This window comes from Lepidochelys kempii, chromosome 2 (genome assembly GCF_965140265.1).
Source record: "Lepidochelys kempii isolate rLepKem1 chromosome 2, rLepKem1.hap2, whole genome shotgun sequence".
Lineage (NCBI taxonomy): Eukaryota > Metazoa > Chordata > Testudines > Cheloniidae > Lepidochelys > Lepidochelys kempii.
Window position 1 is genome coordinate 563,304 of NC_133257.1, and position 27,855 is coordinate 591,158.

At 48.8% G+C, this 27,855-nt stretch overlaps 1 protein-coding gene across 32 annotated transcripts in view; it reads right to left on the reverse strand.

The window, feature by feature from the left end:
* SCRIB (scribble planar cell polarity protein) overlaps positions 1-27,855 on the reverse strand; it is a 238,659-nt gene that overhangs the window by 159,335 nt on the left and 51,469 nt on the right. For 31 of the 32 annotated variants that reach the window (XR_012157045.1, XM_073329726.1, XM_073329721.1 and 28 more), the window contains exons 13-18: positions 27,495-27,620; positions 26,272-26,505; positions 25,529-25,843; positions 23,191-23,253; positions 3,232-3,321; positions 2,719-2,796 (exon numbers count right to left, since the gene is read on the reverse strand). Coding sequence is in view for 31 of the 32 variants with exons in the window: in XM_073329726.1 (XP_073185827.1) it covers positions 2,719-2,796; positions 3,232-3,321; positions 23,191-23,253; positions 25,529-25,843; positions 26,272-26,505; positions 27,495-27,620 (906 nt within the window). In the remaining variant the exon portion in view is untranslated. The remainder of the gene's footprint in view (positions 1-2,718; positions 2,797-3,231; positions 3,322-23,190; positions 23,254-25,528; positions 25,844-26,271; positions 26,506-27,494; positions 27,621-27,855) is intronic. The other variant, XM_073329722.1, reaches the window with a different exon arrangement.

A 27,855-nucleotide genomic window follows, 5' to 3' on the forward strand; every position in this document is an offset into this window, starting at 1 on the left:
TTCTTCCGGTAACTAACAGAAGTTACTAGATCACAGGCCCTGGTTTTTGTCATAGAGAGGAAAGAGGCAGGATGCCAGAGGATCAAATGAAGGTCCCATCAGAGCCGCTAAGACTGTGCTAAGATCCGATAAGGGAACCAGATCCTGCACTGGCAGATGGAGACGAAGGATTCCTTTTAAGAATCTAGACATCAATCACCCTGATATCCGCTGGGAGAGCAATACAGCGGTAAACAGACAATCCAGGAAGTTTCTGGAAAGGGTAGGGGACAATTTCCTGGTGCAAGTGCTGGAGGAACCAACTGGGGCAGAGCTCTTCTCGACCTGCTGCTCACAAACAGGGAAGAATTAGTAGGGGAAGCAAAGGTGGATGGGAACCTGGAAGGCAGTGACCATGAGATGGTCGAGTTCGGGATCCTGACACAGGGAAGAAAGGAGAGCAAAAAAGTACGGACCCTGGACTTCAGAAAATCAGACTTTGACTCCCTCAGGGAACTGATGGGAAGGATCCCCTGGGAGAATAACATGAGGGGGAAAGGAGTCCAGGAGAGTTGGCTGTATTTTAAAGAATCCTTATTGAGGTTACAGGGAGAAACCATCCCGATGTGTAGAAAGAATAGTAACTATGGCAGGCAACCAGCTTGGCTTTACAATGAAATCCTTGCTGATCTTAAAACACAAAAAAGAAGCTTACAAGAAGTGGAAGATTGGACAAATGACCAGGGAAGAGTATAAAAATATTGCTCGGGCATGCAGGAGTGAAATCAGGAAGGCCACATCACACTTGGAGTTGCAGATAGCAAGAGATATTAAGAGTAACAAGAAGGGTTTCTTCAGGTATGTAGCAACAAGAAGAAAGTCAAGGAAAGTGTGGGCCCCTTACTGAATGAGGGAGGCAACCTAGTGACAGAGGATGTGGAAAAAGCTAATGTACTCAATGCTTTTTTTGCCTCTGTCTTCACAAACAAGGTCAGCTCCCAGACTACTGCACTGGGCAGCACAGCATGGGGAGGAGGTGACCAGCCCTCTGTGGAGAAAGAAGTGGTTCGGGACTATTTAGAAATCTGGACGAGCGCAAGTCCATGGGGCCGGATGCGCTGCATCCGAGGGTGCTAAAGGAGTTGGCGAATGTGATTGCAGAGCCATTGGCCATTATCTTTGAAAACTCATGGCAATCGGGGAGGTCCCGGACAACTGGAAAAAGGCTAATGTAGTGCCCATCTTTAAAAAAGGGAAGAAGGAGGATCCTGGGAACTACAGGCCAGTCAGCCTCACCTCAGGCCTGGAAAAATCATGAAGCAGGTCCTCAAGCAATCCATTTTGAAGCACTTAGAGGAGAGGAAAGTGATCAGGAACAGTCAGCATGGAATTCACCAAGGGCAAGTCATGCCTGACTAACCTAACTGCCTTCTATGACAAGATAACTGGCTCTGTGGATGAGGGGAAAGCAGTGGATGTGTTGTTCCTTGACTTTAGCAAAGCTTTCGATACGGTCTCCCACAGTATTCTTGCCAGCAAGTTAAAGAAGAAGGGCTGGATGAATGGACAATAAGGTGGATAGAAAGCTGGCTAAATCGTCGGGCTCAACAGGTAGTGATCAATAGCTCCATGTCTAGTTGGCAGCCGGTATCAAGCAGAGTACCCCAAGGGTTGGTCCTGGGGCCGGTTTTGTTCAATATCTTCATTAATGATCTGGCGGATGGAGTGGATTGCACCCTCAGCAAGTTTGCAGATGACACTGAACTGGAAGGAATGGTAGATACACTGGAGGGTAGGGATAGGATACAGAGGGACCTAGACAAATTAGAGGAATGGGCCAAAAGAAATCTGATGAGGTTCAACAAGGACAAGTGCAGAGTCCTGCACTTAGGATGGAAGAATCCCATGCACCACTACAGACTAGGGACCGAATGGCTAGGCAGCAGTTCTGCAGAAAAGGACCTAGGGGTTACAGTGGACGAGAAGCTGGATAGGAGTCAACAGTGTGCCCTTGTTGCCAAGAAGGCCAATGGCATTTTGGGATGTATAAGTAGGGGCATTGCCAGCAGATTGAGGGACGTGATGGTTCCCCTCTATTCGACATTGGTGAGGCCTCATCTGGAGTTCTGTGTCAGTTTTGGGCCCCACACTACAAGAAGGATGTGGAAAAATTGGAAAACGTCCAGCGGAGGGCAACAACAATCATTAGGCGGGCTAGAGCACATGACTTATGAGGAGAGGCTGAGGGGACTGGGATTGTTTAGTCTGCAGAAGAAAAGAATAAGGGGGGATTTGATAGCTGCTTTCAACTACCTGAAAGGGGGTTCCAAAGAGGATGGATCTAGACTGTTCTCAGTGGTACCAGATGATAGAACAAGGAGCAATGGTCTCAAGTTGGAGTGGAGAGGTTTAGGTTGGACATTCGGAAAAACTTTTTCACTAGGAGGGTGGTGAAATACTGGAATGCGTTGCCTAGGGAGGTGGTGGAATCTCCTTCCTTAGAGGTTTTTAAGGTCTGGCTTGACAAAGCCCTGACTGGGATGATTTAGTCAAGGATTAGGTCCTGCTTTGAGCAGGGGGTTGGACTAGGTGACCTCCTGAGTCGCTTCCAACCCTAATCTTCTATGATTCTATGAAATAATAATAATCTTCATAATCAGATATCGGAGCCACATCTGCAGCCCACAATCAGCACCCGCAGCATTATACCTTGCCATTTCACAGAAGCTGGGCTCTTACCTCCAGGAGCTTGTCCCCGACACGGACTCCTGCTCGGGCTGCAGGGCCCTCCTCCGACACACGGGAAATAAAGATGCCCTGGAATCAAAACATCATGTTAGCAAGAGGAGAACAGGCCCTTCACCCCAGGAGCTGATGTTACTGGGGGAGCAGAGAGGGAGGAATTCCCCCTCCTGGGGATGTATGTTATTGGGAGGGGAATGCTCAGGCCCCGGAGTGGTGCTGTGTCTGATTACTACACTGTGACCACAGGGAAGTGCTGGTGTTTCAGCCCAGAACCCACATTCCAGAGGTGACACCTTCTCCCTTGCTCAGCCCTACCAGACTCCTGCTTCCAAGAGGGTCTAAGGCTAGCCCTGCCTTGCCCTATGTGCCCCCAGCACATCCACAGAGCAGGCCCAGTACACACAGAAGTCAGGCACTGCCATGATGGGGCACACCTCACTTCTAGATAGACAGATCCTGCCCGAGAGCAGGCAGGCACTTCCCGGCTTGGGCAGCCCAGCTCCTTACCTCGTCATCACCCTTGTAGGGAGTGGAGCCTTTGCCCCCTGCGATGCTGATGCCCAGCCCCCCCGTCTGCCGCAGGATAGTCAGGGTCAGCTGCAAGCAAAATGGAAACAGATCACAGCTCAATGCAGAGCAGCTGCCATAAAAACAGCTGGGGGAGTAAGGAGGGTGGCGGGCACAAGAGCGCATGCAAGCTGGCATACATACCAGCACACAGGAAAATGACTGCGAGTTTCGTTTAAGTGTGTACATGGCTGCTCATGTATTTGTGCAAAGCAGAAGGGCTGATGGAGGATGGGGTGGTGGCCACATCTGGCTGTTAGTGCCCAAAGCCATGGCACCAATCAGCCGGTCAGCCCCTTTTCCATGGATCTGTCCCTAACCTTTAGCCCAAGCCCCAGCCTGCCAGCAACAAACATATCAGACAGTGCGGCCAAAACCACAGCAAACCGAAAAGCAGTGGGTGTGGGCAGAAGACTCGGGGTGGGATGGGGGCACTGAGCAGGAGTTGGAGGGGACTTGGGGAAGTCAGGGGTGACTGAACAGGAACTGGGCAGTTGGCAAGGGGTGGAATTGAGCCAAATGGCGAGTGACAGGAGCAAGGGACGCTGCCTGTGCCACCTCCCAATTATGTATCTTGGTCTCCTTTCCTTTGGGGTCCAATTCTATGCAGGTGCTGTGAAATTAAGGGCCCCACCTGACCCTAACATGGCCTGCACTTGGCTCCCACACACAGAGCAACACCAGTGCATGGCCCTGATCAAATTACCCCCTTTGCCCTACTGGCTGCAAACAGGATGGGGTGGCTGCCTCCTCTTCTCTCCTCAGGGACAGGCAGACTCAGGATTCTGACTGAGGCATTCAACAGCTTCCTTCCCTCTCTGCTCTCCCACTCTCCCTCACCCTGAGAGCACTCTGCACGTGTCTGGGCCTCAGCTGGCTGTGTCTAAATCCAGGGCCAGCAGAAAGCGCTGTGTGGAGAGGTGCTCGGCTCATACACCCGCAATGACAGGGAAGGAAGGAAGGTGTTCCTGGGGCTCACTGAGTGCCACAGGCCCAAGGAGCCATGTGAGGACAGCCCATTGGGCAGTGGTGGAAATGCACAGAGACCCCGCTGGGGAGAGAAGGGTGCTGGTGGGGGAGGAAGGAGACGGGAAGAAATTTGCTGCCCTCCAGATGTCACTTCTCTGGAAACAAAGTCTAGAGCAGAGAAAGGCTGCTGCAGAGGCATCAAGCTCTAAGAGCACACACAGCTGGGTCCATCCCCAGAGACTGCACTGAGGTGGGAGGCCAGAGCAGATTTGGGCCACCTCCTCTGGTAGCCTGTCTCTGGTATGGTCCCTGCTAGGTGCTCCTCAGAGATATGTCATGGCAAGGGAACCATTGAATCTTGCCTGCCTGGGGTAGGCAAGGTGCAAGGGGTAGGGACCCTAGAGTTCTTGGAAAAGTCCACTTCACCCAGCTCCAGCTGCAGCTCAATGCATGATGTGAGCAGTGTGTGCAGAACTCGACTTTATGAACTGAAGTTACTTTGCAGCTACCATATTTTTAAGTTCCATGGTGCTTTGAGAGACATGGCCTCTGGAAAGCTGCCTGATCAGTCATGGAAGGTTTACAGTCCAGTAAGTCACTAGGCAAATGGGGTCTCTGTCTCTGCTCTCTCTCGGTTTCCTCTGCCCTTCTTGCTTTCCTGTATTTCTGCTCCCATTCTGGTTCTAACAGGAATGAACCCTGTGCAGCCTCTGGCCATGGTGTCTTGCTATACTAATCTCAAGAGCACCGCTCAAATGGATTAAAAACCGGCTGACAGATCAATGGGGAATTATCAAATGGGGATGTTTCTAGTGGTGTTCCCCAGGGATCAATACTTGGTCTAAAATTATTCAGCATGTTTATCAATGATATGCAAGTAAATATAAACTCACTACTGCTATAATAGGTGGATGAGTCAAAGATTAGAGAAGTGGCAAATAATGCTTTGGCTAAACACAAGTTATTGGGCTCCATATAGTGATAACACAGTGAACTTTAAGGCCTTGTGATATATAGATTAGACTACATGATCTAATAGTCCCTTCTGGCCTTAAATTCTGCTAATCTATGAGGACAGAGCAGCGATACAAACTGATCTGGCTGCCTTGGTAACCTGGGTCCACTCAAACAAAATGTTTTTTAATATAGCCAACAAATGCAAAGTTATACAGTATAAACCAGGAATGCAGGCCATACCTATAGAGTAGGGAATTACATCCTAGAAAGCAGTGACTAAAAAGGACTATGGAGCCATAGCAGACAAGCAACAGAACATGAGCCCCCAGTGGGATGCTGGAGTAAAAAGGGCTAACGTGATCCTTGGATGTATAAACAGGGACTAGAGAGTAGGGAGATGATTCTACCCTCTGTATGGCTCTGGTGAGACCGATACGAGAATACTTGGTACAATTCTGGTATCCATGTTTGAAAAAAATGTTTAAAAAAAATTTAAGAGGGTGCGGAATAAAGCCACAACAATGATTCAAGAGCTGGAGAAAATGCCTGACATGGAGACTTACAGAGCTCAATCCGTTTACAAAAGTGACTGAGAGCAAGGGTTGATTACCATGTATACATACCATCATGGGGAGAAAATATCATACTAAAGGGCACTTTAATTGAGCAGAGAAAGGTAGATATCAACCAATGACCAGATGCTGAAGTCAGACAAATTCAACTTAGACATTAGGCACAAATGTTTAAAAGTTAGTGTGATTAATTACTAGAATAAACTATGGAAGGACATGGTGGATTCTCTGTCTCTTCCTGTGTCCCAATCCTGCATGACTTTCTGGAACAGATGCTTCAGTCAAACACAAGTCACAGGGCTCGATAAAGGGGTAACTGGGTGAAATTCAGTGGCCTGTGATATACAGATGGTTATACTAGATGTTCCAATGGGCCCTCTGGCCTTAAATTCTGTAAGTCTTAAGCCATTGCCATTAATACTCTAAGTAGGGGGAAAAACCCTCCCTCCCCTGCAACTAATTCTACAGTAAGTGAAAGCAACACAGGGCCGAGAGGCGCTAGAGATCATGGCAGGAAATAACCGAGTGAGATTCAACCTGGATACAGACAGCACATACATCCCAGGAGGGAGAAAGCAAACCCCAGATTCCGAATGGACCTTGGACCAAGATGGGGTGGTAGCAGTGAGTTAGACCAGAGTTTGCAGTGGGGTAGAGCAGCTAGAAAAGCCCAATGGGATTGTGTGAGCAGGAAGGGGCCAGTCTCTTCTCTCTCCAGCTCTGTGCTCAGCTTCAGGTCCCTCAATCCCACATCTCCTGCCTGGGACAGGGAGGGGAGAGTCCTTCTCCATCTGCTCTGGGGAGGCCTCACCTGGATACCCCATTCAGCTCTGGATACCAGCTGAGATACTGAAGGAGTGGAGGGTGCTCAGAGAAGCAGCTCAGGAGCCAGAAAGATTGACTCACCAGGAGAGATTAGAAGAGCTAAATATGTCTGGCTTCGCTAAGCAAAAACTAAAGGGGACATGACGACAGGCTGGAAATACCCGAAGTGTGTGATCAGTGGAGAGGTGGGAGCTTATCGCTTGGGCTGTTTTGAACTAGACTAAAGCAAACAATCAAAAAGCTAAACAGGAGTGAATGATCCTACCCTGGCCCCAGAGATGGGATGTGGTGGGGAATTTCCAACTCTAACCATAAGAACAGCCCTATTGGGTCAGACCAATGGTCCATCTAGCCCAGTATCCTGTCTCTGACAGTGGCCAGTGCCAGATGTTTCAGGGGGAATGAACAGAGCAAGGCAATTATCAAGTGATCCATTCCCCCTCCGCAGCTTCTTGCATTCGGAGGTTGAGGAACATCCAGAGCATAGGGTTGTGTCCCTGACCATCCTGGCTAATAGCCATTGATAAACCTATCTCCATGAATTTAGCTAATTCTTTTGGGAACCCAGTTATACTTTGGACCTTCACAACATCCCATGACAATGAGTTCCACAGGTTGACTGTGTGATGTGTGAAGAAACACTTCCTTCTGTTTGTTTTAAACCTGCTACTTATTAATTTAATTGGGTGACCCCTAGTTCTTGTGTTATGTGAAGGGATAAATGACAAGTCCCTATTCACTTTCTCTGCAAGTTTTAGATTTTATAGACTTCTAGCATTTCCACCCTTAGGCCTCTCTTTTCCAACAGTCCCAATCTTTTTAATCTCCCTTCCTATGGAGGCTGTTCCATACCCCTAATCATTTTTGTTGCCCTTCTCTGTACTTGCCCTTCGCTGTACTTTTTCCAATTCTAACTTTTTTGAAATGGGGCAACCAGAACAGGACGCAGTATTCAAGGTGTGGGTGTACCATTGATTGATATAGTGGCATTACAATATTTTCTGTTTTATCTATCCCTTCCTAATGGATAACATTCTCTTAGCTTTTTTGACTGCTGTTGCACACTGAACAGATGTTTTCAGAGAACAATCCCACTTGAATAGCCGGGTATATACTTTGGGATCTGGCCTGAGGCAACGTCTGTGCCACCATGGCCACACTATTTTAGCTCACTGGTTCTCAACCAGGGATACTCAGAGGTCTTCCAGGGGGTATAACAACTCATAGATATTTGCCTCATAGTTTTACAACAGGCTGCATAAAAAGCACTAAAATTTCATTGTGACTTGATTGTATTGCTCTATATACTATACACTGAAATGTAAGTACAATATTTATATTCCAATTGATTTATTTTATAATGATATGGTAAAAATAAGAAAGTACGCATTTTTTCAGTAATAGTGTGCTGTGACACTTTCGTGAGCAAGTCGTCTTTAAGTGAGGTGAAACTTGAGGGTACACGAGACAAATCAGACTCCAGTAGTCTGGAAGAGCTGAGAGCCACTGCAGTAGCTCAAATAACAGCCCCCATATGTATGTCTACCCACACTTTGAATCACACCTCCCACCTGCTGTGCAGCCGTACACTATATTCTTTATTCCTTTTAGAGGTTGTGTTGCGTTATCACTCTTGTTCTTGGTTTGTAGGGAACAAACATTCATAATAAAGGGCTGGTGAGCAGGGAAGGGAAGAGCCAGCTGATCTTCCTCCCTCAAACTGGCACTAAGGGGAGGGAGAGCAGCACAGCAGCCCGCACGAGCCAGTAATGGAGAGCAGCATCTAATAAGGCCAGGATCTGGGTTCAATACTGCTAGGTGCCCTGGGGCATCCCTGCAGATCTCCTCAAAGCCGCTCCAGGCTTTTCTTTTATTGGAGAAGGGCTAGAGTTAAAAGATAATAAAATTATAGCTGTTGTGTACATTTGAGTGTAAATAAATTTAGTTGTGGTACAAAACTATTCTGTTCTAAACTCAGTGCAATCCTTATGTTACTAAAAGCCCCCAGGTGCCTAAGCTCCTGCTCATGACAGCACTGTGGACCTACTGTTATATGCTAACCTGTAGGCTTGAGAAATCCCAATCATCATGATCTGCCAGTTTTCCATATTCTGAGGTCTTGTTTATAATCTCCCTAAGGAACAAGTGGGAGCTCCCTGTCCCCAGCTGTTTGTTAGAGCCCTTTGGAATTCAGTGTAGGGGTATGGGGGCAAAGCAGGAGGAGGAAAAAGTCTGAGTTCCACCTGGATGGAAATATCAGAGCGGTTCTCAGGGTCACTTTGAGCAGCAAGGGTAGCAGGGAACAGTGCTAATTAGAGAGGACGCCAAGCTCATGATGCCTGCAAGCTGAGTCTGCCCCACAAGGAAGGATGCTCAGATGACACAGTGAGGGGGGGCAGGCTCACCAGACTATAGCAAGTGTCCAACTCTGTATGGGAGACAAGTCTAGGCCTCTCAGTTACATGGCAAGTTCAAGAAATATGGATGAGAGAAGCTAGTGCTTCCTGCATTAGGATCCTCAGATCTCCTAGTTGTGCCACTTGGGTAGACCCACATGCTGGTAAAGTCTGCTCTTGACAGGAATCTAGAGGAAAACTGCAGGAAGGTGAACTGGGCAGCTGTGATGGCTGATAGGACAGTCATTCGTGAATGAGCTTCTCCAGCCTGAAAGGGGAACATCCGACCTCTCAAAGTGGCAACAAATCAGGGATTGGACCCAGACTGCAGTGCTTTCGCCCTTCCTTAGCAGGGGAAGTGGGACAACAACCCCTATTTCCAGGAGTTTCTACTAATTTTTTGGCTTTTCCTTGACCCCCATGAGCCTCCCAGACAACAGTCAACTTTTCCTGAAAGGGAACTTGTCAGGATGGCATTACAGGTCCAGATTCTCAAAGGAAGTTAAGGCTCTTCACTTCCCTTGAAATCAATGGGAGTTGGGCACCTAAATACCTTGTGGATCTGGACCATACTCCCTGCTTTACAAATTCATAGAATTTAGGGCCAGAAAGGAGCAATATGTTCCTATAGGCTGACCTCCTGTGTAGCACACATCAGAGAACCTCAAACCCAGGGACTCCTGCATCCAGCCCAGTAACCTTTAGTTGAATGAGAGTGTCTTTTAGAACAACATTCAATCTTGATTGAAAGACTTCAAGTGATGGAGAATTTACCACAGCACTTAATAAATTGTTCCACTGGTTCTTGTTGATGAACTGAGGAACAGTTGGGGAAGTGACTTGCCCAAGCTCACGATTGGCTGTATGGAAAACATTTTATATGAAAGGAGAATGAGAAAAATGGGATTGCTTATTTTAGAAAGGAGACAAATCACAGTGGATATGATAAAAGTATGTAAAATAATGGCCTAGAGAAGGTAGAGGAGTTTCTATTTCCCTGCCTCACAACAACAAAGGAACATACAATGAAATTGGAAGGTAGCTAATTCAGTTATAAAAAGAAAATATTCTCTCTCACCACATGTAATTTAACTGAGGAACTCACTGCTACAGGATGTCTCTCAGACTAAGAACTTATAAGATTCAAAGAGCAATTAGACATGTCTATGGTAACAATATCCACTGATGTAATGAAAAACCTCTTATTTCAGGGCTACACTCCTGGTACTGACTTCGGTGGGATGGGAGACTGGACTAGTTGAATCCTGAGAATTGGATTAATTAACTGGGAATTGGTCCTGCTTCAAGCAGGGGGTTGGACTAGATGACCTTCTGGGGTCCCTTCCAACCCTGATATTCTATGATTCTGAGTCTGATCCACTATGGCAAGTCCTGTGCTCCATGGCTGGGGCAGGAGATTATTGTTTCAGTGCCTGGTTCTGAGACACAGGCCAGCGTCATAGTTCCAAGATTTTGACACTGTTCTATTCTAGGCAGATTCTTAGGCCTGGTCTACACTAGGAATTTACATTGGCATAGCTACATCTCTCAGTGTGTGAAAAATCCACACTCCTGAGAGATGTAGCTATATCGACCTAACCCTCAGTGTAGACAACACAAATTCTTCCATCAAGCTAGCAACCACCTCATGGGGAGGTGGATTACCTATTCCAACAGGAGAATCCTTCCCCTAGGCAGAGGTAGTGTCTATACTGAAGTGCTACGGCAAGACAGCTGCACCCCTGTTGCATATTCTTATACTACCCTCAACACCATAGTATCTGAGCACCTACCACTTGTGCATCAAGTGACATGAATAACATTGGTCATGCGTAGCTCGTTCTCTCTCATTCTCCCCCCAGGGTAGAACTGTGCATACAGTGGCGTGTTTTGCAGTTTGGGGTTTTAAAAAAACGTTGCACTGTGTTTATGTTAGAGAAAGCTAACTGGCCGAGTGTACCTGGGACACAGAGCAGAAGGTGGGGAGATCTGTAATAATCCTTAGTTCCGTGGAAGGTTTTTTTCCAGTCTGGGACCAGACCCTGAGAAAGCTTTGTTTCCTGCAGATACTTACCCCATTCACTGCCTAAACTGGAAGCCACCAGAGCTGCCCCCACCACACTAGATCTAGTCCTCTGCAGGGATGGGTGGGGGGAGGGAAGTGAAGGAATGATATACTCTTATTACATGAGGATGATAAAGTATGTTCCAGTCCATTAGTAACTAAGTAGAATGCTGAACAGCATCTACTAGGGATAAACAATTTTAAATCAGCAGGTCTGCAAAACTTGCACCCAAGTGTATTAAAAAAGTTGGCTAAGGAGAGGTCTGGCCCACTGATGTTAATTTTTAATAGATCTTGGAATATTGAGGAAATTCTAGTAGACTGGAAGAGTGCAAATGTCATGCCAATATTCAAAGAAGGCAAGCAAGATGACACAGGTAATTACAGGCCAGTTAGCCCGACAACAATACTGAGCAACAAAGCTAATATGGGATTTATTCAATAAAGAATTAAAGGATAGGAATAGAACTAATAGAAGCTGACATGGTTTTATGGAAAACTGGTCTTGTCAAACAAACCTGATTTCATTATTTGATATGCTTACGAGTTTGGCTGATAAAAGTTACTGCATAAAGACCTCCTGTGTCAAATTCAGTCCTTTGCTCTTAGAACAGAGGCGGGCAAACTACGGCCCATGGGACTCTCCTGCCCGGCCCCTGAGCTCCTGGCCCAGGAGGCTAGTCCCCGGCCCCTCCCCCACAGCCTCAGCGCGTTGCACCGCCGGCGCAAGGCTCTGGGCAGCCGGGCAACGCAGGTGCAGAGCCGCAGCCTGACCCGGGGGTGCTCTGGGGGGCGCAGCTGTAGCGCCGCCAGCCACCGGTGCTCCAGGCAGCGTGTTAAGGGGGCAGAGGAGTTTGGGGTGGTGGTCAGAGGGTAGGGGCGTGGATAGGGGCCGGGGCAGTCAGAGGGCAGAGAACAGGGGGGGTTGGATGGGGCAGCAGGGGGCAGTCAGGGGTGGGAGGGTCCGGGGGGAGGAGGTGGTGGAGGAGGCAGGAGTCCCAGCGGAGACATCAGGGGGCAAGAAGCGGGGGGACGGAGGGGGGGGCCAGGCCACGCCTGGCTGTTTGGGGAGACAGCCTCCCCTAAGCGGCCCTCCATACAATTTTGGAAACCTGATATGGCCCTCAGGACAAAAAGTTTGCCCGCCTCTGACTTAGAGGCAACCCCATCATAGAAATGTAGGGCTGGGAGGGACCTTGAGAGATCAAGTCCAGCCCTCTTTGCTGAGGGAGGACCAAGTAAACCTAGACCCGCACTGACACGTGTTTGTTGAACCTGTTCTAAATACCTCCAATTCCTCAACCTCCACTGAAAGCCTATTCCAGAGTTTAACTATGGTGATAGCAAAAGTTTTTCCTAATATCTAACTTTGCTGCAGATTAAGCCCATTACTTCCTGTCCTACTTTCAGTGGATGTGGAGAACTATTGATCACCATCCTCTTTATACCAGTCCTTAACATATTGGAAAACGTATTAGGTCCCCCCCCCCACTCTTCTTTTCTCGTGACTAAACAGGGCCAGTTTTTTTTTAAGCTGATTCACATCTTGCCTAAAATGTATTTACCCAGAATTGGACTCAATACTTTAGCTAAGGCCTCATCAGTGTCAAGTAGTGCAGAACAATAAGCTCCTGTATCTTACATATGACACTCCTGTTAATATACCCAAAATGTAGCCTTTTTCACAACTGCACCACATTGTTGACTAATATTCAATTTGTGATCCACTATAATTCTCAGATCCTCTTCAGCAGTACTGCCACCTAGCCAATTACTCTCCATTTTGTAATTGGACATTTGATTTTCCCTTCCAAAGTGAAGTGCTTTACAATTGTCTTTATTGAATTTCATTTGTTGAATTCGGAACAATTCTCTAATTTATCATGATTGTTTTGAATTCTAATTCTGTCCTCCAAAAGGCATGCAACCCCTCCCAGCTTGGTATAATCTGCAAATTTCATAAGTGTACTCTCCTCTCCATTATCGAAGTCATTAATGAATATATTAAATAGAACCAGACCCAGGACTGACCCTTGCAGGAGCCCCCTAGATACACCCTCCCAGTGTGAGAGCAAATCATTTAAAACTATTATTTGAGTGCCGTCTTTCAAGCACTTATACACCTACCTTATAGTAATTTAATCTAGACCAAATTTCTCTAATTTGAGACTGTCAAAAGCCTTACTGTAATCAAGACATCCTGTCTGCTGCCTCCCCACATCCACTAGGCCAGTAACCCTGTCAAAGAAGGATATGAGGTTGGTTTGGCATAATCTGTTCTTGACAAATCCATGCTGGTTATTCTACATAACCCTAATATCCTCCAGGTTCTTACAAACTGAATGTTTAATAATTTGTTCCAGTTTCTCTCCAGGTATCAAAGTCAAGCTGACTGGACTAGAACTCCCTGGGATCTCTTTCTTCCCCGTTTTAAAAGACAGGTACTATGTTTGCCCTTCTACGCTGTCCTGAGACCTCACCTATCCTCCATGAGTTCTCAAAGGTAATTGCTGACAGTTCAGAGATTGCTTCAGCGAACCTGTTCTTTCCCTAGTTTGGCTTGCATTTCTTCCCCTTGTTAATAGTAATTGTGTTGAGTATCTGTTATTAGCCTTCTTAGTGAAGACCGAAGCAAAACGGACATTACACATCTTGGCCTTCTTGATGTCATCCATTATTAGGAGCGCTGTCAATTAATCGCAGTTAACTCACACGATTAACTCAAAAAAATTAATTGTGATTAATCGCAGTTTTAAATCGCACTGTTAATCAACAGAATACCAATAGAAATTTATTAAATATTTTTAGAAGTTTTTCTACATTTTCAAATATATCGGTTTCAATTACAACTCAGAATACAAAAAGTGTACAGTGCTCACTTTATATTACAAATATTTGCACTATAAAAATGAAACAAAAATAGTATTTCAGTTCACCTCATACAAGTACTGTAGTGCAATCTCTGTTGTGAAAGTGCAACTTACAAATGTAGATTTTTTTTGTTACACAATAGCACGCAAACAAAACAATGCAAAACTTTAGAGCCTACAAGTCCACTCTGTCCTACTTCTTGTTCAGCCAATTGTTAAGACAAACAAGTTTGTTTGGATTAATGGGAGCTAATGCTGCCCACTTCTGGTGACATTGTAAATAAGAAAGTGAAAACAGGCATCTGCATGGCACCTTTGTAGCCAGCACTGCAAGGTATTTACATGCCAGATATGCTAAACATTCGTATGTCCCTTCATGCTTCGGCCACCATTCCAGAGGACGTGCTTCCATGCTGATGACACTCATTAAAAAAAATAATGCGCTAATTAAATTTCTGACTGAACTCCTTGGGGGAGAATTGTATGTCTCCGGCTCTATTTTACCCACATTCTGCCACATATTTCATGTTATTGCAGCCTCAGAGGACAACTCTGCACATGTTGTTCACTTTAAGAACACTTTCGCTGTAGATTTAACTAAAAGCAAAGAAGATACCAATGTGAGATTTCTAAAGATAGCTACAGCTCTCCATCGAAGATTTAAGTATCTGAAGTGCATTCCAAAATCTGAGCATGGAGGAGGTAAAAGAGCAACACTCCAATGCGGAAACTACAGAACCTGAACCACCAAAAAAGAAAATCAACCTTCTGCTGGTGACATCGGACTCAGATAATGAAAATGAACATCCATTCGTCCGCACTGCTTTGGATTGTTAACGAGCAGAACCCATCATCAGCATGGATGCATGTCCCCGGGAATGGTGGTTGAAGCATGAAGGGACATATGAAACTCTAGCGCATCTGGCACGTAAATATCTTGCAAAGTCAGCTTCAATACTGCCATGCAAGCGCTGTTCTCACTTTCAGGTGAGATCGTGAACAAGAAGTGGCCAGCATTATCTCCTGAAAATGTAAACCAACTTGTTTGTCTGAGCAATTGGCTGAACAAGAAATAGGACTGGGTGGACTTATAGGCTCTAAAGTTTTACATTGTTTTATTTTTGAATGCAGGTTTTTTTTTTGGTACATAATTCTACATTTGTAAGTTCAACTTTCATGATAAAGATTGCACTACAGTACTTGTATAAGGTGAATTGAAAAATACAATTTCTTTTGATTTTTACAGTGCAAATATTTGTAATAAAAAATAAATATAAAGCGAGCACTGTACACTCTGTATTCTGTGTTATGATTGAAATCAATATATTTGAAAATGTAGAAAACATTGAAAAATATTTAAATAAATGGTATTCTATTATTGTTTAACAGTGCCATTAATCGCAATAATTTTTGTAATTGCTTGACAGCCCTAGTTATTAGCTCTCCTTCCCCTCCCCCTTTTTTTCTTTCTCTTGTTCCTAATGTATTTAAAGAACCTCTTCTTATTGCCTTTTATGTCCCTGGCTGGTGTAACTCATTTTGTGCCTTAGCACTTCTGATTTTGTCCCTACCTGCTTGTGCTATTCTTGTGTGTTCCTCCTTAGCAATTCATTCGTGTTTCCACTCTTGTAGGACTCCTTTTTGATTTTCAGATAATTAAAAAGCCCCTGAGGGAGTCATATTGGCCTCTTACTATTCTTTCTATCTTTCCTTTGGATCAGAATAGTGGACAGTTGTGCATTTAATATAGTCTCTTTGAGAAACTGCCAGCTCTTCTGAACTCCTTTATCCCTTAAATTTTCTTCCCACAAGACCTTACCTCCCAGTTTAAGTCTTTTCTTCTTTTTCTTTTCTTTCTTTTTTTTTTTTTTTTTTGAAGTCCATTGTCCTTATTCTGCTGCTCTCACTCCTTCCTTTCCCTTGAATCATGAAATCGATCATTTCATGGTCCCTTTCACCCAAACTGCCTGCCCTCTTCCTTTCATCCCATACATAGAGTTAACAAGCTCGATCTTCAAACTTGTTAGGGTGTTTGCCCCACTACTCCCTCTTGGGAGGTTGTTCCAGAATCTCACTCCTCTGAACCTTCTTCTAATTTCCAGCCTCAATTTATTCATAACCAGTTTGTCCCCATTTGTTGTTGCACCAACATTATGTTCTGGCTTAGGTAGCTCTTCTCCCTCCCTGGTTATTAGCCCCCTGTTGTATTTATAGAGAGCAATCAGATCCTCTCTCATCTTTTACTTTGCTAGGCTAAACAAGCCAAGCTCTCAGACTACTCTTGTGAGACAGGCTTTCCATTGCCCTAAGCATCCTAGCAGCCCTTCTCACTTCCGTTCGAGTCTGAATGAACCTTTCTTGAGCCCAGGCTCCAGAACGGCACGCAGTATTCTAAATGCCAAGTTATACACCTAGGAACACTGAGTGAATGCCAGACCTATGGACTGGGGGACTCATCATGCAAGGTACTGACTGAAAAGGATTTAGGGGTCATAGTAGACAAGCACTGAACATGAGCTCCCAGTGAGACACTGTGGCAAAACAGGCTAATATGATCCTTGGGTATACAAAGAAAGCACAGGGAGTAGGAAGGTGATTTTACCTCTGTTTTGTATGGATGGTATTGTTAAGACCAATGATGGAATACTGCATCCAGTTCTGGTGTCCACATTTATAGGAGGATGTTGAAAAATTGAAAAGGCCACAAAAATTATCTGAGAACTGGAGACAATGCCTTACAGTGAGAGATGTAAAGAGCTCAATCTGTTTATCTTATCAAAAATAAGAGTGAGAGATGACTTGATTACAGTCTACATATACCTATATGGGGAGAAAATATCTGATACTAAATGGCTCTTTAAGCTAGCACAAGAAGACACAACAAGACCCGGGCTGAAATGGCTAGACACTGAAGGCAGACAAATTCAGATTGGAAGTTAGGCTTTTTTTTTTTTTTTTAAAACCAGTGTGAGAAAATGGCCGATGTTAGTATGGTGGGTCCTGCGCTTTTCTTGGCAGGGGGCTAAGATGCCACCCCTTGCCCCTGCTCTTGGGGCATCGAGGGCCCAGCTAGTGGCCCGGGAAGGTGGTAAAGAAGAGAAGCAGGGGAGGGATCTGGGTTTGCTCCTTACTTTGAGCCCCAGCCCCTCTCAACCCCTGTGGGTTCTTACCCTCTTCCCCCTTGGGTTGCATGCCTTTAGTCTTTAGACACTGGGGGGAGGGAGTCTCCCTTATTTCGGTTCTCTGATCTTTCAAGTCTCACAGCACACCTCCAAGCTCCAGTCCTCTCTCCTTCCTTTGTCTGCCTGAAGCAGGGAGGTTTTATTAGGTTCCTGACAGGGCCTTAATTGACTGCAGGTGCTCCAATTAACCTGTAGCCACCATCCCTAGTCTACAGGGAAGCACGCCTTAATTAGTCTTGGTCTTATATATTTCCTCTCAAATACTCTACCACTGCTCCCTGGCCCTCCTGTATCACAACAGCAAGAGAGATTAACCACTGCAACAGACTCCCAAGGGAAGTGGTGGATTCTTCATCTCTTGAAGCCTTCAAATCCAGACTGGATGCTTCTCTGGAAGCTGCTTTAGTCAAACACAAATCATTAGGCTCAATACAGAAGTAACTGAGTGAAATTCTCTGTCCCGTATTATACTTTCAGGCCTTTAAAAAAAAAAAAAAAAAAAAAATCTATGAACCAACCCCCCTTTCAGGTGGACTGAAGATTTGTATCCCCAAGTTCTCCAAAACGGGCAGCATCCTCCACAGGCCTGTAGGTCCTACTGGGCAGACACCAGAGGTACAACTCCGCCCTAGGGATCCAGACAAAGGGGGCATGGGAAGTCTGGTCCAAGGAGGGGAATTTATAACTGTGGTGCCCACATGGGGCTTGCACTTTGGCACGAGGGGATTATTTGTATCCAGAGTGACATTTCTGAGCTATCCTTGCAGGAAGACAGGTAAGATTATTTTTAAAGGGGGGAATGATTATTGGCTTTTTCTCTTCTTCTGATTCAAAAACACCAGATGGTATTTTGTTTCAATTCACCTTCACTCAGAGGCTGAAAGTGGAGAATCTTGGCCCTCAGGTGCATGTGTCAGGGAGCTCTGAGCCTGCGCGAACAGAGAGTTTGAACGGAAATTGTCTAGCAGCTTTAGCTACAGCAGGAGATTCCCAGCATGTTCTCTGTAGCTCACCTTGTGCTATTGGGAAAGCCTCCTCTAGGAATAAGGAAGCTTGCCAGGCTCCTCCCAGCCGCACAGCAAACACTGCTAGTTCTCAGCTCTGTCCTTAGTGAGGAGAGTGCTATGGGACAGTTCCAGATGGGTGACCAGGAGCCCCCCACACACCTGGCCTTGACAGCAAACACTCTCTCATACCCCTTTCTCCTCGGGTTTTGGTCTCCAGATTAAGAAGCCTGAGTCAGTTACACAGACTTCGGTGGAGCACCCAGCTGCCATTCTCAGTCCAGACACGCTCTGTGGACCTTTTTTATTTCTGAGATGACATCTCTGAAACAGAGCAGCCTCACCACTTAGAAGAGCAATATCTTGCCCTTCAGTTCCTCACAAACAGCCTGTCGCGCAGCAGGGCAGCATCAGCTCCAAGAAACAGCTGTGGAAACGGAAACAAAGAGAGGGGAAGGGACTTGCCCAAGGTCTCAGAACTGGGTCAAAGCCAGAAGCAGAATCCGTATCTGACATGTAGTCTTGTGCTTTAACCACACACCATCCTTCCTGTAGTGGCAGAGTTCTACGAAACTGGGTTCCAGCTCCATAAGACACAGAAGTCTAGGTTAGATGGGGCCCCCAGCAGTTCTTCTGTTTCTCTTTGGTCTCAGATGCCTACCTAGACCCAACAGTTGTCTCCATGGAGGTGGAGGTAGATATCCATAGACATGGACTCCTGAGGCCACATGGTCTTTGGCCTGGATTAAAAGGAACCTCCAGCAGGTCATTCCTGACTGTGAAAACCGGATGAGTGGAGGGGCAGGGGAGGCTGCAGCACTGTCTTCTATCTCTGCTCATAACTTTCCTTCCTAGGCTGGAATTACATTTTGTTGGAGAGCTTGTGCAGACATGGCTTGGCATTTCTAGAGCACAAGACAGAGAACAAACCTCACACAACTGCAGCACTAGTTCAGCGTGGGCCAGAGGGAGAAGAGGCTGGGACTGGGCTGTACATGCTCTGCAGGAAGAGGGAGAAGCCATGCTGGCACCTTCTGTTCGGGGGAGGACAGCTGCCTCTCCAGGATGCTCTGGGGCTTCACACTCCCACTGGCCCTGTTGTTCCTGCATTTCCCTGAGGCTGCCACAGCTCTCTGGTGAAGGCCTCAGTGCTCAGCCAGGCCTGTTACCTACTGCAATAGGCTGTGACTGAGATTGTCCTCACACCCACCTGTGAGCACCAATTGGGGCAGAACACAACTATTCATCCCCTGGGATCACTTCCCAGGGAGGTGACCTTCTCAGATGCTAGACAGGATCCTTAAGGCCCTGGCTGCTCTGGGAGTTGCTCTCATCCACCCACTGGGATGCTCCTGCTCCTGGGGCTGAACATGCCAAGAGAGGTGGCTGAAGACCTTCCTTTCTGGGATTCACTCCCATTGGCAGTTCCAGCAGAGCCAAGGCTGGTGCCCCACAAGGTATCGGGCCAGGCACATGGGGCTCATGTCCAAATTTGGTTTTGCTTTCTCTGGACTTTCCAGGTGCAGATGCTAGAACTGTGACCCACACACTGGAGGACTGCAGCCATTGGTGAGTCCTGGCCTGGCCCGGCCCAGCCCTGCAGATACAAAACCACTGTTTCCTGCTGGACCCCAAGGACCCCCATGAGCCCACGCACGATCAGTGCATCTGTTTACACAGTAGTTTCCCTAGGGACACAACTTTTGGCTGAAGGCGAGTCCCACCCAGACCAGCTACAGCCATCAACCACCTGCTCTGAACCTAAGAATTTCCGTCCTCTGGAAGTTACACTGTCCCACCCCCAGCCTGGTGCTGCTCCTTATTGCACACTGGGCCAAGAGAACATGGGGCCCCATAAGCAGGGGAAACATCTCAAGACAGCTATTCCCAGAAGGGGGAAAGGGAGCAGCTCAGGACCCTAACCCGCTCCTTCCCCCAGCCACTGCCTACCCTGCACAGTACCCCTTAGTGACTTTCACAAGTTCCAGGGACTTAGCCCAGTCCCACACTACATCCAGCCAGGACCCAGGCACTTTCATCAGTTATGCATGTTCAGTGTAAGCACCAGCCTCAGATGGAAAACATGAGGCCAGAGGAGGAGCCGAAGAGGGCCGAGGGGAGCTCCCCTGGAGAAGACAGCCCTGAGCCTGGACTGATCTTATGCTGCCTTCTGACACCAAGATGTGCCAGGTCCTCAGGAGGCTCATGGAGGCAGCAGCAAGGGACTGCTCTGTACACAGCCACACAGATGGGGACAGGAAGCCCTAAGCCTGGGACAAGCGGGCACAAAACAGGAGGGACGAGAAGAGCAGAGCAAAGGGATAGTCAGGCTCAATAGCATGGAAAGCCTCCTGGGCTGGCAGTGAAATGGATCACAAAAGGGATTTGTCTCCCTTGATGGAGGGGGAAGGTGGGCCCCATCACCAGGGGAAGCATCTCACACAGGCGGAACACATTGCTAATGGAAGAGCAAGAGCTCCTTTACACAAGCCATTTAAACTGGACTGGACAGAACCGTGCAGAATACAATGTAGGGACCAGCCCTGCCCTGGGCCCAAGACAGGGAGGATTTGGGGAAACAACAACCAAATGGGACTGAAGAATCCGTCTGGAACAAAGTAGTTTATGTGCTGAACAACCGAGCACAGACCAACAGCTGACTGTGGGGGCTTCCTGGATTCTGTGCCAGCCAGAGAAAAAGATAACCCCTGGGGTAATGCATAGAAATCCTTGCCCCTCCCATTAGGAGTCATGCCTATATATGGGGCTTCTTCCTTGCACAGGACCTCACTTGAGCCCCACAGGCGGAGTCCATGAGCCAGGGGAACATCCCTGCACACAGCACCCTTCAGGTCAGAGCACGTGCCCATTACTGGTGCCAAGAGAAAACCTGGCCCAAGAACACCTGCTGAACAGTGTGTTCACGCCCTGCTCCAGCAGCCTCACCCTGAAGACACAGGCAATACCCAGTGGTGATGTCCTGGCATTCAGTGCCTCATGCCGCTCTTGAAGCTCCCACCTGCGATTTCACCATAAGACCTGCTTCTGCACTCCGTGCTCACTTATTTAGTGATCCCGGCGCCCTGGGCTCCATTCGCTAGTAAGAAGGTTGGTTTTTCTAGCTGACAGTACTGCCAAGTCCATGGGGCCTGAGCACCTCACCATCTCCAGAGTGGGTGTGCTACACCCCCTCAGGCAGAGGGAGAGAAAGCAGAGCTGGGATTTCCTGGGCTCTTACATCTTCAGCAGCAGAAGACACTCCGAGCCTGGAGCTCAGTGTCAAACAGCAGGAAGGAAGGGCATTGAACCCGATAAGAGAGGAGGGGAGCACCCAAGCTTTACTCAACAGTGGGAGTATGTCTACATTGCAATAAAAGACTCACAGCTGGCCTGGGTCAGCTGACTCGGACTCAGGCTGTGGGGCTATAAAACTGCAATGTACACATTCAAGTACGGGCTGCAGTCGAGTTCTAGGGCCCTCCTGTCCATTGTGGGGTTTCGGGCTGAAGCCCAAGCCCGAGCATCTACACTGCAATTTTATAGCCCCATGAGTCTGAGACAGCTGACCCAAGCCAGCCATGGCTGTGCTGAAGGTCTTTTATCACAGTGTAAACGTACCTGAGTGACAGGGAGGGATGTATTGTCAGAGCTTCCTCATCTGATGTGAATGTCCTTCAGCACTCCAGAGCCATGGAGACATTCTTGGGATACACAGAGAGGAGAACTGCTCAGAATCATCGAGCCTGCATTCTTCCCAAGGCCCAACATCTCTCCAACATTTCCACAGAAAGAGCAGACCTTTCCTAACTCCGCTCCAAGAAACTCCTGCTCCTGTACCAGACGGAGAGGCCTGGCTATCAAGCACAGGGGAGGGAGCAGACAGGGAAGTTTAAGGACACACTCTTGCATCAGCAGCAATGCCAGGAGTCTGGTACAGCACATGCTAGACGAGATGCAGAGATCATCATTACAGCTGAAGCATTCTGGGTGCGAGCATTCAGTGCTGACAACATGGTCTGGCTGTCAGTAGTTCAGATGGCACCCATCTCATTTCTGTACTCTGCCAGCTCCCAGCAGACCAAAGTGCCCCCTGAGTGGGAATGGAGCAATAGGGCTGATGGCAGGAGACATTCCAACAGCAGAGGCTGCGTATGTCACCTGGAAAATCAGGAAGAAACCTCCTCCTTCCCAGCCGCGGAGCTGGCTCCACTGCAGAGTGGCAGCGAGAGGGTGAGACTCCCCTGGACTCAAGGAACAGGACAAGCCCACTCAGGTAACGGTCAGAAAGTACATAGACAGAGTGAGCCCTGGTAGCGAGAGGCAGAAGCTTGATCTGTGACACAGATGGGGCTCTGGAAAATTCCAGTGAGTTTGGAAGGCAGAGAAAATATCCCTCTGCTGTCACCTGCTGCAAAAGTGACTCTTACAGCTGCTTTCAGAATCTCCTTTGAAACATCACGAAGTCCTGAAGAGGGGCAGAAGAAGAGAGGACATTTCCATAGTGCTTTTGAGAGCTTCCCTTAAACTGCCCTGAGAATGAGTCACTGGACCACACGGTCACTTGGGCTGGGAGACACTTGCTCCAATCCCCACACCTACTGCACCACGCAGGCTCCTGAGTTACAGCCTCACCGTAGGGTACAAGCAGTCATTCCAAGCCCTTGTGCTCAGACACCACCTCCAACAGATTTCGCTGCTGCCTTAAAGCCCCCTTCACAAAAGGGGTGCTTCTTGCTCTCCCGCTCCCCACGCACCTGACTGGCTCCCCTCTTCCTCAGTGCAAGCAGGGATTGAACTCTCAACCTGCACAGGGTTCCTAAACGTCTCCCACCTCTCCCCAGATCTGCTGCAGCCATTCTCACCTCAGTTATGGAAAGGCAGGGAAGGAGGGGAAAGATGGGGAAGAAACAATCATTGTGCATTTGTTATTTGTCAGGTCCAGAAGCCACTTGTCCCAGACAGAGCAGAATTCCCCCTGCAACAATGACTCAGACTGGGAAGCAAATCAAGCAGGTGGGATGATTTCTGGCAGAGAGAGAACAGCAGGAATGGTACAGACCTCTTCCTCCTCAATGCGAGCAGGCTCAATCAGCAGATTATTGGCTTGATCAAACGACACCCCCTGTTAGGACAGGAACCAGCAAAGAGGCATGCGGATTAGTGGAGCAAAAACCAAACCCACCACCATTACCACCACCACCACCACCCGACTGCACACCGCCAAGAGACAGGCCCTGCCACACAGCATGGGGATAGATCTCCTCTCCCACACCACTCACCACACAGAGCACCAGACAGGGCCACCTCCCCTGTGGTCAGAGCACTGAGAATGCCAATCCTGCTAGGCCAGACTCATAGAACTCCATGCCCTGGGACCACATTGTTTGTGCTTGGCACTTAGGATCTGAACTCCAGCCTCACGAGCTGAACATTACTTGCCATTATGAACCCTGTTGTGCCCCATCCAGGAAGAATGAAGGATTGAATGATACAGAAGAGAGGAGAGAAGGGCCCTGTAGCACCACCCAGCTGCTGCACACAGGGGACAGAGGCTACCCCACAATCTCACCATGCAACCCTCCTGGAGAAAAGGCTCCAGCACAACAGCCCTTCCTGCCAAAGGCCACAAGTGTCCTGCTCCCACGTCCATCATCAGTACACAGAAGACCTCTAGTACGAGACCCCTCGGGATTTCCCTAGGGCACCAGTTTTCATGCCAGAAACTCTAGGTCATGATTCACTCCCACCTCCACACTGCCCTGCCTCCTCTCTGCCTGTCCAACACACGCACACACCCCCACCCCTCACCTGCAGTTCCCCATGGACACAGCACTCACATCCCCACTCCAGGATTGAAGCTCAGAGAAGAGGTCAGGCCTGCAAGTCTGCCTTGCTGGAAAAGGCATCTGACCCAATCCCTTGAGAAGGGCAGCTCCTAGTAGAGGCCTTGCAACCATCAGCAGCACAGATCTGACCATGGGGAGATGCAGAAGCTGCGGCACTGGTGCCTGCATGATCTTCATTGGGCTTTACCTACAGGAGTGGGCCCTAAGCCCACGGTGCCAGGCTGGAAGAAGCCTTCTTGGTCCAGGCCATTTTCCAGGTAACAACTGAACTCGGAGGCAGGGAGGGCCAGAGCCAGCTTTGCACACTCCTGATACACATCTCTCGTTTTCAGCTCGGAGCGTCTCACATGGCAAGGGGCCTGTGTGCTGGGTACCACGGCAGCCCCAGGGGAGCAGGCAAAAAGGGAGGCCCCAACATCAACCAAAGATGCTGAGTGCATGAAAACCTCCCTCACTTTGGTCAGGGAGCCTCTCCAGCCCCACAGGGGACAGAGGGCCTCCTAGCCTGAATAGGACCATAAGCTTCAACCCAGCACCTTATACCAGCTCCAAGGCACAGCTTGGGGGGGAGGGGGCACGGCAATTCCACAATGGAGACTACACCACATCATAACCCTAATTCTCTCCCAGCTTGATATGCCTCACAACATAGCCACCAACTCCAAACCCACTTCCAGCTGACACCACAGATCATCCCAGTTACCTCATTAGCCACACACCACACATCTCCATGATAACCCATGAACACCATTCTCTCGACAAATGTTCCCGTAAGTGCCTGCCCAAGCGTGTTAGCTCCACTCAGAGCTGGGCAGATACCCTCCCACCTCTCCAACTGCTAGCGGGGCAAACATGAGCAGGATGGTGCTCCATGGTACGTGGTAGGGCAGTGCCCTCAGAGCAGCACTGGGCCTGCTGTGTGAAGTGAATGCAGAGTACAATTCTCCTAGTGCACACAGTGCTTGTGCCACTCGAATGCATCCCCACCCTGAAGACTCGGGAGTAGCACAGCTCCTCAGGACAAGGGAGACCAATGTGCTACTCTGCAGCCACTACCCATTCCTTCCACAGGGGGCACTTCTGTGCAACAGGCTGGGAGCCGGCACCCAGAGCAAGTATGACAGATCTGCCCAGAAAGAGAGCTCACCCCAGTGCAGAAGAGAAGCAGCACCCACAGAGCTGGGAGGAGAAAACCTGTCTCAGGTTGGGGACGAGGATGACTCTCACAGCATGGAACACATCCTACAGCAATGGGTGAGACATACTGTCTGGACGGAAGACAGGGAGGAGAGTCTGGGAAGCTGGCAAGGTTACAAACCAGCAGCACTGACCCCAAGACAAGCCCAGCTCTTCCACCCACAGCACAGTGTCTCCTGAAGTCTCTCTTCTCAGGTTTTCTCTTCAGCACCATGTGGGCCTGGCAGCTCAAAGCACTGCCATTTCGGGGCTCTGGATACCCACCCTCTGCCACCCAGAAGCTGGATAGGCAGAAAGGCAGCTCAGAGAGCAGCAGGGAGTTCCCAGCTTGTGCAGCACCCCCCAAGGCCCTACCTTGACTGACGGCTGCGTGGACAAGGCTCCGTTCTTCATATCATCCTTGTCCCAGGCCTCCTCCTGCTCCTCAGGCTCTGCATTGTTATTGCAGCCCACCAGCTCCTCCTCCTCAGGGACCCTGTCACTGTTCAGCCCCTGCAGGAGCGCCACCACTGCCTCTGGCTTGGGCAGCTTGGTGATCTTAAAGTGTTTCTTATAGTGCGGTGTGTCCTTGCGGATCAGCCGCTGCTTCTCCACTGGGAACGGGCGGTCTTCATCCTCTTCCTCATCCTCGCTCCGGATCAGAGTGTCCTCAGCAAAATGCACTGTGGGCTACAATGACAAAGACCCATGAATGGCTGTGAGCCTCAGACAACAGCTGGACCTGGGGGCAAAGGATTGACAGCTGCTGGTCTGCAATGCCAACCTAATCAGGGCTGGGCCCTGCACACAGGCCGGAGGAACAGACCAAGGCCTGCTCTTCTGACACTGTTCAGGGCAGGTCCAGGAGCAACATCCAGAGCAGCTTCCACCACACTCAGCTCCACGACCCTGCCAGCACCCCTGTTCCCCTGACCTTCCACCCATACCTCACTTCCATGGCCTCTGCCTGTGCCCACCTGCTCTGCAAACATTCAGGTTCTATCCCACCTCCCATTCCCATCCATGCCTCCAGCCATCTCCCTGCTGTTCTGCCTCTGGGAGATCTCCAGACAGGCCCCATCAGGATCCTCCACAAAACAACCCAGAGCAGCTCCTACCTCATTGTACTCCACTTCCAGCTCCTCCTCTTGACCAGCCACTGCCTCCACCTCTTGCTCTTCTTCAGCTCCAGACTTCGCCTCATTCTCCAGCTCCTGTGATTTGGGCACTTGCCCATTCAGCCTGTCTCCCCCTCCCCCCTCCTCCTCTTCCTCCCTGAAGTTGGCAGAGACAGTGCTGTTGGAGACATGCGAGTCCTCGCTGCGATTGGACATGGCACTCAGCCTCTTCTCCTGTGGGAGAGGGACAGTGAGAACTGAGGCAAAAGCCAAAGGGGCACACAGGAAGGTGGAATGGGACCAACACCGAGTGCTGCAGACCCTGGCCCAGCAGGATCCCAACTGCTTCAGTGGGCTGCCCAGCCTCATCTGTGCCACTCCCTAGCTCACTCCATCCCAACTTGTGGCACAGCCAGCCTGGTACTTATCAGCACAGAGTGCGGTCACCAGTGTTACACCTGGGAGGCAAGACTTTGGTAGGGAACTCAGCAGCTAGCAGCTGCAGAACAGTGCATTGTCACTCATTTGGGGATGACCAGGGTACGACTGGGAGCTCTCTGTATGGAGCGAAGGGAAAGCCATTACAAGCGTATTACTACGGCTCCTTCCCCGCTGAGGGGGCCGCATTATCCCCAGGACAAAGGAACACAGACAGAATGACTCAGAAGGGCAGTGATTCACACAAAGGTCACAGAGCAATCCAGTCAGGGTCAGAGCCAGGGGCAACTCCCGAGTTGCCTGATGCCAAGTCCTGTGCCCAAAACTGCCCTAAGAATGCATCACTTTGCACACAGGCTGTCAAGGTCCTGCTCTGCCTTGGCCCAGCCCACATGCAAGCTGACCTCCTTTGGCCTTCCTCATACTATGCCAATGGTGCCAGTTTTCATGCCCACTTTTTTCCTTGTCCCTCTCTTGCTGCCCCCTCTGCATGGGACTCCCACACTACGTCAGTGCACCAGGATTCCACGTGCTCTTCCTTTCAGTGCCTCCTAACAATTCCCTCCTTTGGCCAAGCCTGCAGACATTGCTGCCCCACCGCAGAAAAATGCTGCACCACCCCCCGCACTGTCAATCCAATAAAGCCCCAACTCCAGAGCTCCCACACTACTGGCTCTGATCTCTGCAGGGGTCAACTACTGCTCAGCTGGTGCAATTAAAGGTGCATGCCAGAGAGCTCTGCAACTTTCTGGTCTGGTCCCGCTCTCTGTGCGGGGAGCACTCACCTCTGAGTTTGGAGAATCCAGGTCCACATCAGGCTTCGCAGAATATACCTCATTGCGCCGAACTTCGATCACTTTCTTCATGACCTTCAGCTCACTCGGGTGAGGAGTTGCTCTGCGCTGCAGGCCCTGCCAGGGAAAGAGAGCATCAGAGCAGATGAGCCAGTGCACAGAGCCTCTAGACCTTTTGACTACACATCAGCTTATCCTCACACTTTGCCAACAAAGAATGCCAAACCTGGAGCTGGCCCCAACCCAGGGGGAGATGCAGCCTCAACTATGCCCCACCTCACTGCCACTGGGCTGAATACTGCCCCCCACCTCTAATTCTGTGCTATGGTGAGCAGGAGCCCTGAGGGGAGAA